General features: G+C 40.7%; 2 protein-coding genes across 2 annotated transcripts; one reads left to right on the top strand and one right to left on the bottom strand.

The window, feature by feature from the left end:
- Positions 1–1,710: 1,710 nt before the first annotated feature.
- LOC139451662 (uncharacterized) lies at positions 1,711–3,897 on the bottom strand. The gene is made up of 4 exons (XM_071232982.1): positions 3,811–3,897; positions 3,143–3,363; positions 2,631–2,729; positions 1,711–2,046 (listed from the first exon to the last, which is right to left on the bottom strand). The coding sequence occupies exons 1-4, from the start codon at positions 3,845–3,847 to the stop codon at positions 1,711–1,713; spliced, it is 693 nt and encodes a 230-aa protein (XP_071089083.1). The 5' UTR covers positions 3,848–3,897.
- Positions 3,898–6,371: 2,474 nt separating this feature from the next.
- Positions 6,372–8,115, top strand: LOC139453077 (uncharacterized). The gene is made up of 3 exons (XM_071234700.1): positions 6,372–6,387; positions 7,222–7,641; positions 8,024–8,115. The coding sequence occupies exons 1-3, from the start codon at positions 6,372–6,374 to the stop codon at positions 8,113–8,115; spliced, it is 528 nt and encodes a 175-aa protein (XP_071090801.1).
- The last annotated feature ends 5,147 nt before the right edge of the window (positions 8,116–13,262 follow it).

The raw sequence follows: 13,262 nt of genomic DNA, 5'->3' as shown, positions 1-13,262 counted from the left end.
CAACATTCGTTCATCCAATGTGTCCGATTAAAATTACAAGTCTGTTACACTAGTTAGTTTGTATTGCGAGAATCAATTGTGGTTCAAATGTAGTTCCGATCGCGATGTTCTGGAACCTAGTTGAACTATTATCAATTATACTCCAGTGCCTTTTCACAGGTCCTTGTTTCCGTTAAAAGCACATATAAAAGAAAATCATTTTATTTCATGTTTCATTTTTTATTCATAAAAATAAATACTTCTGAGATTTCGATGTAATTCACAAACAAATACGTAATCAATAAACAATAAACAGTACAAGGTAGGAAAAGACCCGCTTTTCAATCTGATACAAATGCACAACTGGAATATGGTTACTCTGCGGAACGATGGTAGGTATTGGAAACATGTAGCACCTGCAGGAATCGTTCTCGAAGAATGCACACAAATGGTCAGATCTAAGTGGCAAATGACAAGTAAATGATGAATTCAATAAATATAAATAATTTCACACGAGACCATTGCTCGAGTGCAATATGATGTTTTCAATGGAACAAGCATATCCAGCGTACACGCATACATACATCACTTTAAAATAAATTACTTCCTCACACATGCTCCACATAAGAAATAAATTACTTTCTCACGTATAAATATATAAATAATACATGTTTGAAGTACATTTACAACCAATTATGACATGTAAATATTTGTATAACATTTCATCAGGAAAAACACGTAATGATTCAATGAAAATGTAGATACTGACGTGTAGACACTTGGAACTGATTACACGTTCTTAAATATAAAAATATCTATTTTCTAGCTGTAGCTGAAATATATATAATCTCGAGACAAAATCCATATCCATATCAGTAATGATAGTGAGTGAGTGAGTGAGTGAGTGAGTGAGTGTGGTATTACGTCGCTTTTAGCAATATTCCAGCAATATCACGGCAGGGGACCCCAGAAATGGGTTTCACACATTGTACCCATGTCGGGAATCGAACCCGAGTCTTCGCCGTGACGAGCAAACGCTTTAGCCACTAGGCCATCGGCCGCCCACTCATTAATGATAATAATGATAAAACATTTTATAACAAAACGTTTGATGTGATTGTTGATTAACGTCCTTTTAACAAAAATATAAATATAAATTTATGATATAGGCTCGGCCCTGTTTGGATGTTTTGAAAGGGACATGAAACAAATGTTTTCATTCTATACACAACATTCTGATATTTACAATATCAAGTCATGGCAACGTGATCATGAACGAATGAATCGAATGTGTTCACTCGCATGAATATTCAGGATGCGTCATCAAGTAGGTAAGCGTGATGGACACAATACTGGACGGCAGTGGATACAGCTGAAGATCACATGACAGTAAACTATGTTTATAACGAACTGACGGATATAACGAACTGTTGTTTATGGTCTCGGCAAATTGCTGTATATATACTGTATACATGTTTGTTACGAATTACCGTTATAACGAACTAGAATTAGAGCTCCGTTTCAGTTCGTTATATCCGTATTTTACTGTATGTTGAATGGCATGTCTCAACATAGGACAAATAACACAGATTATGCAAATTCATGTGGAGAGTTAAATGGAATGGAATGGAATCAATAAATTAAGTACATGAATACCTCAATAAATTAAGAATATAAATACATAAAAAATAATTTAACAATGGCATGAATAAATTAAGGGCTTGGGCAGTGTTACAAATTGTTGTTCGCCAAGTAACTATCCACTCCTTCAGCTATGGCGACAAAAATTTGTTGTGCGTCTCTGATGATTAGGTAGTTCCTCATGTCGATATGAACGATTTGATCAAGATTCCTGGATTCGCTCGACATGATGTCACGTGACACGGCTGTCGTCACTTCCTGCTTCAGTCCTTTCAAGATGATGTGAAGTTTACACAGCATTTCGACGTATTTGTTTTCAAGTTGTTCGATTTTGTCCGTATAGTCGTATGTATCCATACTTGCTTGCTCCAGGAAAACCCCAATCATTGACAAGCGTTCAACTTCTTTCAAGAGCATGTCCTCAACCTGTAACCAATCAAATAAAACTGTGAATGTTTACGTTTATTATTTATTGTCTTTGCGAAAAAAAACATCGGGGAAATTGAATTCTTGATTCCTTATATGAAACCTCGTTCAGTCGAACCTCGATTGCCCAAACACTCCCTTTTCCGGACACAGATTTTGGGTATGTCTACGTACAGTTGTGTTCAAGTTACCTTACCTCGTAATAATAATATTGAAGCCAAAACTCCTTAATCTGGATATTTGAATAAACGGACAATTTCTTTGATATGGTACGTACAGTTCGGATAAACAGTTTCAGTGGATTACAAAGGTTCATATTCTCGTTTTGGCCGTAAGGGTTACATCCGATTTTGATCAGTGAATTGTCATTCTATCGTTCTTGAATCATTTATATTTCGAATGACGAAAAGTGGAATTTCTGTGACAGGCTATATTTCTCTAGCTTACAGTTCCTTATTCTTTCTCATCGCTATATATAACACCAGGATGACGGGCTGTGTCACACGATGATCGAGTTCGTCATAGCTAAAGAGTACATATGTGTATACGTGTATAATATGCCCGTCCAAATGTCGACTACATACCTTGATCCCAGCAGTATAGGAAGCTCCTGTATCGGGGAACCCCGCAAGGGGGGCATGCGCATCGAGCTCTGAGGCTATTGAGGGTCCAATTCGGGGTTTCTACAAAGTAACACAAACCACACTTAATAAATTAGGAATGATCAAAGTGTTCTCCGTTCACCAGAAGAGTTACATGCCCTCGAAAACGAGCGACACGGTTCGACGGTCAAATATTTTTCACGAGACTGATGTCAGATCAAATCCACAGAGTAAGGCAGAGTAGCTCACTTTTACGTTGCTTTTAACATTATTTCATTTATAGCACGGCGGGTCAGCTTGATATGAGAGGAAAGTCCGAAGTGATGCAGGTCTTAGACGTTTATCACTTTGGTGAGTTAAGTGCTTCAGCCCTCCTCACTTTAGAGAAAAATGTGACCGTAAATTTTTATTTTTTATGCCGAAGTTACATAGTTACAAGTATTCTTGTACTAATGTAGTTATTCAAGTCAAAATATTATATGAGTAACACTTACTATAGTATAGGTCATCTCGTCGCTGAGGCTGGTTGCCGTTTGAGCCATCAGTTTCAGTGAGGTCAGTTCCATATTGATTGGTTTTGACGGAGGTGTGGGAAGATTTAATGATAAGCCTGAGACGGGCGTACTACCGCCACACGGGTTTACCCAACGACCGTCTCCTTGAGGCAATGGAGCGGCGAAAGCTGTCGATATAAGTTGTGAGGAGAATAGCACAGCTGAAAATCAAACAAAGCTGGTTAGAAATATCAACTCGGTTAAATTCAGGTATAACCATAGCAAACAATATTTTCGTAGAGATATTGTCGTTTAAAGGGAGACTACTCCATCGACCTCATTGCCACAAAGATGTCAGCTCAACCTTGACGTGAGGCTGTTGACAACTGCGATGAATATGTATAACGAATGAAATGTTACATTTCTTATTTGCTTGATTTATGTCTTAAAAGATTAATCATCAATATTTTGAAAGAATATGCCAATTAAAACAAAGTGATTAATAAACAATCCGTGTATACAGAAATAGCGTAGATTAATAATAATAATAATAATAATAATAATAATAATAATAATAAAAAGTAAATGTATAAAAATAAATAGAAATATAAAAATAAATAGAAATATTAATCTGGAATTAATTTGCTAAAAAGTAACTTTTAACCAACCTGTAGCTAGGGAAAGTGAAATTATCAACTGATCCATGTTGGTAGAGGAGAACGTTCAAGTAAAATAGAATCAGTTATCTAATCAGCAATGGGTTCCTAAGAAGAATATTCTGAAGTTGTAAGTTCAGACGGGAGCAGACAAGTTATGAATTACAACTCTGTAGATGGACTATTTATGTGTTCAAAGCGGAACAGTCTGCAAAGATATTTTTGGAAATTGTGTAAACCTGAAACTTTCCGAATTACATTTGGGTTTTTCTTGATATTATTAGGGTTCACCTCTGACCTTCTTCGGTACCAATCAGTGATGTTCAGCACGCGAAGGCGTGGCCATTGTGTCGGTTTAAGTTTATGAACAGGACATAGGGGAACACGTGACTCCGTTTTCGGTTATCTCCCTTGGAAATATAAATCCGCGTGTTCGCACCGTTCAAACGACATCAGTCAAGTCGCCTTGTTTCATTTCACGGGTCCGCAAATACGGACTTTCCATGACCTCAGACAGGTGTGCCATGGGTGGGCTAATATCCAATAGGATATGAAAATGGGATATTTTGAAACCTGTATGCGAGTCCTTTCTCATATGATATATATACATGCCGGGGATTGTCGCTGAGCTATATAGGAATATTCGTTCATTTCCCTCCTCCTTTCGTCATTGTGTTCTGCAATAATTTAAGGATGTAACATTTGTCATTATATGACGTGATTCGAACAGTTTTGTTGGTATGAACGAAATGAAAATTGACTTTATGGTACATGGTGTGGTTGTCTTGTGTAATTACCGTCTGTGAGTGAGGGAGAGAATTACGATGTAATGTTGCGTCAGTAATGGAATAAAAGAACACGCAATTAATACATACATGTTTGCTGTAAAAGCTATTCGTCAAACATGAATATCTAAGCCTGTATGGGCGACATTTGTTAGCATTCATCACCATTGTATGTGTTTAAAGTGTTTTATCCTTTACAGGATGCGTATCTACTGATGCTGCTCCGGTTACTATAGCAACTACGATTATTATTGATACACTATTTACTTATAGAAAAGCGGGATGGTTGGGTAGCCTAGTGGTTAAAGCCTTAGCTCGTCTAGCCGAAGACCCGGGTTCGATTCCCCACATGCGTGCAATACGTGAAGCCCATTTCTGGTGTCCCCCGCCCTGATATTGCTGGACTATTGCTAAAAGCGGCGCAAAACCATACTCACTCACTGACTAACTAATGATATGGACCGAGAACTGTTTTACCGGCTTTTAACAATATTAAAGTTGTTTACCATACCACCTATCACTACTGCGCGGGGCCCAGGGAAATTGTCACTTTGCTTCATGTAGCTAGGGCCAAGGGGAAATGACAGCGTGATGACACATATACGCATGCGTGCACGATCATAAGGTTGAAGTTGTAATCGCTCCTGAGTGATACATTCACACAGCGAATCTGACTTTGAAGGAAAATATATATAAATATATATGTAATTTGCTGTAGTTCTGGGTGAATGTGTATGTGCACGTGCACGTGTTTCTGTGTGCAGGGATAAGAGTGCGGATGTGCTCCGCGCTCCCTTCTTCACCTACCCAAACCCTCCCATCTCCCATATTGTTCAAATTATAACTTTCTCAAAACGCGATATCAAGATGTCGCAAGTCAACAACATGGGGTGCGCGTACGCTGCAGGGATGGGATGTTGATAGGGGATGGCCTATGACGCCTTTGCGATGCTGCTACTTGGCACGTGGCGGTAACGTATCTGAACAAGAAATAACGCATTAACAGGCGTATTATCGTCATGATGACAACCATACAGATTCGATACGCTCTATAAAGTTAATGTTATCAGTAAAACCCAAAATTAACCCAGGGCAAAGTATTTCAGTTATATCTCGGCGTGTCAGCCGCTTGTGAGAGAAAAGCCCCCCTTTACCAGTTTCGTGAAACACATGGGCACTTGTAAACAAAAGAGATGTAATTTGGGGATTCAGACTCAAGATCAACGGATCCTGATATCAAATTCTTATACAGGAAGCAGTGTTAGCTATAATACTGAAGTTGTAACACACTGCAACGAAACACTGTAATTAGAAACTGTTTTAAGTACATGTAATTTGTTTGGGCACAAATAACTGCATTTTAAAGCTGATTAAAACAAATTATAAAAAATACCTAAAACGTTATATTGTGTTGCAACATAAAGACATTACAGCAAAGATCGAAATAATCGGGGAGTGGTGTACGACAAGGATATTGTTCCTGCCCCGTATTACTACGTCAAAGTGCAACAATTGTCTCTAAGATTGAATTATTTGGCGTATGGCTATTACGTGACTTGGGTCATACGGAATTAGAGCTCTTCATGCAGAAAATGCTAACATTAAGGTAACCTCACCGATCAGGTGAATATGCAGAAAGCGAAACTAACCCCCGGTCTTTCACTGACGAGAAAGAGAGGGGGCGGTGTGACTCGTGTTTGCCCACCAGGTAAGCAGAGCGCCTTTGTAAACAGATCTCTTCCTTTTCCCCGAGAATCGGTAAACAATTTTCCAAACACGCTGACCGTGATGGTATTCTACAAAGGTGAGTTGAGATAAATTGGAGTTCAACATAATTGCACTTATATAGCAACATGCATGTACTTGTAACTGTTTTTGTACGAGTCCGGACTAATGCCGATTTTAAAGTGGAAGCTCACTGAGATACCATGCCGTAGTTTAACATGCATACCCCACTCAGACACATTATATTGACTCTTAGCCGACCACTCCTTGTTTTAGCCCCTTAAAGTCGAACGCCAGGCAGGGTAGCAACAAGTACCATCTTTTAACGTCTATTTGTATGACGCGGCCGGGGATCGAGCCCGAGACCTTCCGCTCTGCGGGCGGACGATCTACCACTAGACCACGGAGGCGGTCTGTTCTACAACGGAACGTCTTATAATAATTCGAAAAATCGAATAATTAGCAAAACGTTAGAGACGACTGCTGTTTGAGTCACCCACACTCTGAAGGTCACAAACGCATTGGAAAAACTGCTTAATGACTTATGACCTATGACCTTGCACTGCATCAATCATTCTCAAATGTTGAACAATGTTTGAATTAAAAAGTCTGATAAATTCAACTCCGAAAAAAAGGATAACACTCCGTTTTTTATGTTAAATATTTGAAATTATTCGTAATTTTTTAAGTCAATTTTCTACGGTAAACTTGCAATGACAGCGGATCTGGGCACACAGTTTCGATATTCAATACAAATAAATGATCGCAACGTGTACACATTTGCTGAGATAGTTTTACCCTGGTGGCCGTTAAAAGAAATACCTCGACAGTCTGTGGGCAGCTTGAGTTGTATACTCCCCAGTAAGTTGAGAATGATAATAAACCGCATTTGAGCAGATACTATAATACCTAGATAAGTGCAGTAGAAGAAGAAGAATAAGGAGGAGAAGGAGGGGGGAGGAGGAAGGGGAGGAGAAGAAGAAGAAGGAGGGGGAGGAGGAAGGGGAGGAGAAGAAGCAGAAGGAGGGGGAGGAGGAGGGGAGGAGAAGAAGAAGAAGGAGGGTGAGGAGGAGGGGGAGAGGAAGCAGAAGGAGAAGAAGGAGGAGGAGGGGAGGAGAAGAAGCAGAAGGAGAAGAAGAAGGAGGGGAGGAGGAGGGGGAGAAGAAGCAGAAGAAGAAGGAGGAGGAGGGGGAGAAGAAGCAGAAGGAGAAGATGAAGGAGGGGAAGGAGGAGGGGAGAAGAAGAAGAAGCAGAAGTAGAAGACGTAGAAGGAGAAGGAGGAGGGGAGAAGAAGCAGCAGAAGCAGAAGAAGAAGTAGAAGAAGAAGAAGAATGTAGGTTAATCCTAACTTGTCGGATTTGTTACAGCACACCTTTGAGATCAGGTTCGGCCCGTTCGAAGGATGACACGTGGTTGCGTTATTTCTTTGTTTCCTTACTGTTCTTTCGGACTGTATAATTATGATGTGTGCATTTACGTTGCGCCATATATACAGCCTTCATACACTCAGTGCATGTCCAAAGCGATACTTAAACATTAATTTATTACCCCGATCAAAGGACCAGTGCATGTGCACTCTATTTTCACTCTTAGCTCCCCGGGGAGTATACAACCTAAGCTGCCTTGTCAGGTGCTAGTAGGTAAGTAGTCACCCACCTCATCCTACCGGGTATCCATTTTACTGCTGGTGATTACCTAAGATTGTATTTATACAGTGCTTTTCCATGTTCCTTTACCGGAAAGCAAAAGGAAATCCCTTGAGCTCTCCTACTCGTCTCGCCGTGCTTTCACAATGCCAAAACAATGACTACCACTTAAGGGTTTTCCCTACTGTTCCCCACATCCTCAATATATTCCGGCCTTTGACGGGCTGCCCCGTAGATAAATGCGTTGAGTATACTCAGGCAACTCGGGGCGACTTTCCATGGGATAGTGTTACCAAATTCTGGTTCGTGATAGGGACCCGGGTAATGTCTACCCTCTAAGGGGAAACGTAGGGGTAGGCGAAAAGGTATCGGATTGGAAGGGAGAGTATGGTGAGTGCGAGGTGTCGTGGCGAAATGGGGTTTAACGTCACGTTCAATATCATTGTACTTATTTATAAACGCGCGTGCGTGCGTGCGTGCGTGCGTGCGTGCGTGCGTGTGTGTGTGTATGTGTGTGGCTTCTAGCTCACATGTTGCACACAGACTTCGAGCCGAGCAGTTCTTGTTTTAGCTCTTAATGCCGAGTGTCAGGCATGGTAACAACAAATTCCTTTTCTTAACGTCTTTTGGTATGACGCGGCCAGGCATCGAACCACCGACCTTCCGCTCCCCGGACAGACGCTCTATCCTCTAGACCACGGAGACGGTCTAAAGAGGATAAGAGAGTGTTAAGAAGTACAGGGAACATTTCGCAGAAATTCTGTAATTCTGAATCTCCATTAAGGGGACCTCCGCTGCTTATTCATGGGCTTATCTCCGGTCCAGGTGCACCCATTCGTGTGAAATTAAGACATTGTCTCTATGTAATTTGGGTAATCATTGGCCTAGCCTTATAACATTTGAGTTACACAAAGTGCTGTTTTAACGGCTTCAGTGAAATGTTGGGACTGCAACTTTGCCAGAGCCAAGCCCCCCTTTAAGATACCAGTATCATTCATGTAAAACGAATCTATGAATTCTCGAAACGATTAAACAATATGACGCCAAACAGCCTTCAATGAATCTCTAGGGCATCTCGACAATCGCAATTATATCGAGCTATCAGTAGTTCGAGACAAGCGGAGTGTCGATATTAGATCCTTGTGTCGTTAAGAATATCGCAATTATGGTGAAAACAACCAACACTTTACCACTGCAATAAAGAAATTGGAATAAAATAAACAAAATAGTGTACATATATTCGTTGTATTTTCCAGAGGCACGGATGGCCCAGCCGTCTAAGGCGCCGCGATTCGCTGTGCAGAGTTGCGTCCCTTGGGCACGCCAGAAACCTGTGATTGTGGGTTCGAATCCAGGTTCGACCCGATTACGTTTCTAGCTTTGTCAGCAGCATACCCGTAATCGTGGGTTTCACCAAATTGGTAAACGTCTTAGACCTACATCACTTTGGGCTTTCCTCCCACATTAAGCTGACACGCCGTGATATAACTGGAATAATGTTAAAAGCGGCGTTAAACACAACTCACTCACTCACTGGTTTATGTTACGGGTATTGTGGTGTAAAATCTACAGTGAGTGAGTGAGTGAGTTGCCTGAACCGACTTAAACAGTATTTCAGTTATATCACGGCGTGTCAGCTTAATGTAGAAGGAAAGCTTTAACCGCTGGGCTACCCCATCCCTAGAAGGTATTTTAGGGATTTGCAATCTATATCTTCAACACGTTTTACACCCCATAGCCATAGCGGATATTATATGTTGACAAATTTGACGTAGTTGATATCAATGTTGCTATAAAATCAAATCCTGTTTGATAACTTGCGTCATGAAGATAAGTTTCGCTCCGTATGCTTTCGTGATTTCCCGCGGATGACTTGCCATTTCAGTAGCGTCATGAATTATCATGATTGTTACCTTTTTCTAAATATAAAAGGTTTACATACAGAAGTCAATAATAATATCTTTTATAACTTTAAAAGCTGGTCAAAATAGAAAGGTACAAAATGTCATTCCCTTGTGCATCCGTGTATACATGTTAATGCAATGTGTCTCATAGTGGATATATTACAATATGAGGTGTTTAATTAATGTAACAATTGTTGACTGAAGGGTGTAAGCCATCCTTGACACCGTACTCGCAAATTATGTCGATAGGTGTTTTGTTTGTTTGTTTGTTGTTTAACGCCGCACTCAGCAATATTCCAGCTATATGACGGCGGTTTGTACACAATTAAGTCGGGACCACAAAATCCTGTGATTGACATCATGAACATCGATCTACGTAATTGAGATACAATGGCATGCATCAACCAATTCAGTGAGCCTGACCACCCGACACCGTTAGTCGCCTACGACAAGCATAGTCGCCTTTTAAGGCAAGCATAGTAGTCTCGTACGGTAATCGTGGGCTGCTGAAGACTATACTCTATCCGGATATTCGCGGATCTGTTGATAGGCATTGCCATTAGTACTTAGTATAAGGGGAATCCCCCGTGAATCCTGACCTCGTTTGTCCGGAAACCCTGCTTCCCGGCGATCATTGTTGAGGAAAATGTATTTGTATGCACAGATCTTCAGTCCCTTTCAATGATTCGTAAATCCGGACACTTCTTTTTCCGGACAATTTCACAGAGAACTGTGGTGGTGGTGGTTTGACGTCGTTATTGCGAATGACGTCATACGCTCAACGGGGTTAGTTAAAAAAATCGAAACATATTTAGTCAATAAAAACTCCTTTTTCTATGTCAATAATGAGTAATAATGTGAGTCACGTCACTTGACTGAAAAACATCTTGAAAAAAAGCGCGATACTGCACTAATGCAGGATACACATTAATGACGTTTGAAGTATCAATAGACGTACCACATCTGCACATATCCTGATCAATATCCGTTTGATCGTCGCATCCTGATAATGAAAACAATACTGCGAAATTTTAGGCGGGTGCTGTTCACGCATTCAGTTTAAGGCTTATGTAAATTCCTACGTCTTCAAAGCGACCCTCGCTATTCGGGTCAACTTACATGGCTAGTCGTGTTCATACACATGTACATACATCCGCTAGCCCAGGCGGGTGCACTTAAGTGCTGAATGTTACGCTATCGCTGTTCCACATTCACTTCATTTCACCTGTTTATAATGAGACTACATTGTAGGAGAAAGTTATTTCTTCATAGTAGAAGAAAGATATTTTGTAAAAAGGAAGAAAGTTATTTTTTACTAGACTAAGCGTACGAAAGTTGTTTTTTGATGGTAAAGGAAAGTTATTTTAATTTAATAATAGAAAGTTATTTTAATAATAGAAGAAAGTTCTGTTTTAATGGTAGAGGAAAATTATATTTTCACATTGGAAGACATTTAAAGGTCCTTTTATCATTGCGTCACATATTGTTCATAATAAATGTATGGCATTAAAATACTTCATACACATATACAATATCAGCCCATTTTGTCCACAAGACACAAAACCCCATAAATTATACGTATTTGCTACACACAGATCTACTTAAAAATTGATATAATAAATATGACGAAGTTACCAGAATGTATAAAGTATAATTATCGCCAGATTTACCGTTCTTTGTTGGAATATAATTAAGCAATACCTCAAATGTAAGTATAAACGACAAACAGCCAATAACTTCCATTTATTTTCAACAACACTATTGTCTGGTTTGTTTGTTGTTTTACGCCGCACTCGGCAATATTCCAGCTAGATGACGGCGGTCTGTAAATAATCGAGTCTGGACCAGACAATCCAGTGATTGACACCGTGAGCATCGATCTACGCAATCGGGATATGATGACATGCATCAATCAAGTCAGCGGGCCTGACCACCCGATCCCGTTAGTCGCCTTTTACGCCAAGCATAGTCACCTCTTACGACAAGCATAGTCGTCTCTTACGACAGGCATAGTCGCCTCTTACGACAAGCATAGTCGCCTCTTACGACAAGCATAGTCGCCTCTTACGACAAGCATAGTCGTCTCTTACGACAGGCATAGTCGCCTCTTACGACAAGCATAGTCGCCTCTTACGACAAGCATAGTCGCCTCTTACGACAAGCATAGTCGCCTCTTACGACAAGCATAGTCGCCTCTTACGACAAGTATATTCGTCTCTTACGACAAGCATAGTCACCTCTTACGACAAGTATAGTCGTCTCTTACGACAAGCATAGTCACCTCTTACGACAAGCATAGTCGTCTCTTACGACAAGCATAGTCACCTCTTACGACAAGCATAGTCGTCTCTTACGACAAGCATAGTCACCTCTTACGACAAGCATAATCGCCTCCTACAAGTACGGGTTGCTGTAGATCAATTCCAAACCGGATCTCCACGGGGGACTACAACACAGTTACTCGACGGACAATACCTGTACTGATTCACTTTGAAATAAAAAAAGAAGTTAGTCACGTATGTCCTTACACCCACGTTTACAAAACGATTCTCCAGTCAACGGTTTCAATGTTAAATTCCTTCCGTTGTGTCTGGCTGGTAACATTGTTTTTCTTTTTCTTATATTTTTAATACTGTTCCGGTGGCATGTAATGCATTAAAAATGATATTCTTAGAAAGACGTGATCTCCAAGAACGTTTCATTACAAAAAAACATCTTCTGTGATCATAGAAGGTTGGGAAGAAGTTATGAAATATTTCGCCCACTTTAAAACGTGCAAACAGCATCGGTTGTAACGTGACAAACATTATGACGTCATGCTCTCTGTACCGGTCGTTTACGGGTTTATATATACATGCCGACGACTCGTCAGTTAGATAGCGGGCCCTTAACGAGCAATGGCTATACTTTCTATGGCGTGTACTAATCCCCTAGTAAAGCAGGTGTTAGTGCTTGTGTTCGATTTCAAAACCCCGGACGACCCAGGTGAACCTGTGTTGGTGTGACCAATGTAGGCACAGACATACAGACGGACGGACATACAGACATACAGACCGACAGACATACAGACAGACGGGCATACATACACACGGACGGACATACAGACGGACAGACATTTATTCGGAGAGTCATACAGACGGACAGGCATACAGACGGACGGACATACAGACATACAAATATACAGACATTTAGACGGACACACGGACGGATACATACAGACGGAGAGTCATACAGACGGACGGACATACAGACATTTAGACAGACATACAGACACACGGACGGATACATACAGACGGAGGGTCGTACAGACGGACGGACATACAGACATTTAGACAGACATACAGACGGACGTATATACAGACACACGGACGGACAGACATACAGACACACGGACGGACGGACAT

The sequence above is a fragment of the Haliotis cracherodii genome, unplaced genomic scaffold (assembly GCF_022045235.1).
Source record: "Haliotis cracherodii isolate W230 unplaced genomic scaffold, xgHalCrac1.p SCAF_9, whole genome shotgun sequence".
Classification (NCBI taxonomy): domain Eukaryota; kingdom Metazoa; phylum Mollusca; class Gastropoda; order Lepetellida; family Haliotidae; genus Haliotis; species Haliotis cracherodii.
This window is presented reverse-complemented; position numbering and strand designations above follow the sequence as displayed.

Coding starts and splice junctions, on each gene's coding strand:
- LOC139453077 (XM_071234700.1), top strand. Junction 7,642..8,023: donor AGTAGAAGAAGAAGAAGAAT/GTAGGTTAATCC, acceptor GTATTTATACAG/TGCTTTTCCATGTTCCTTTA.
- LOC139451662 (XM_071232982.1), bottom strand. CDS start 3,847: ATGGATCAGTTGATAATTTCACTTTCCCTAGCTACAG. Junction 3,364..3,810: donor TTCACTTTCCCTAGCTACAG/GTTGGTTAAAAG, acceptor TTTGATTTTCAG/CTGTGCTATTCTCCTCACAA. Junction 2,047..2,630: donor CCTATACTGCTGGGATCAAG/GTATGTAGTCGA, acceptor GATTGGTTACAG/GTTGAGGACATGCTCTTGAA.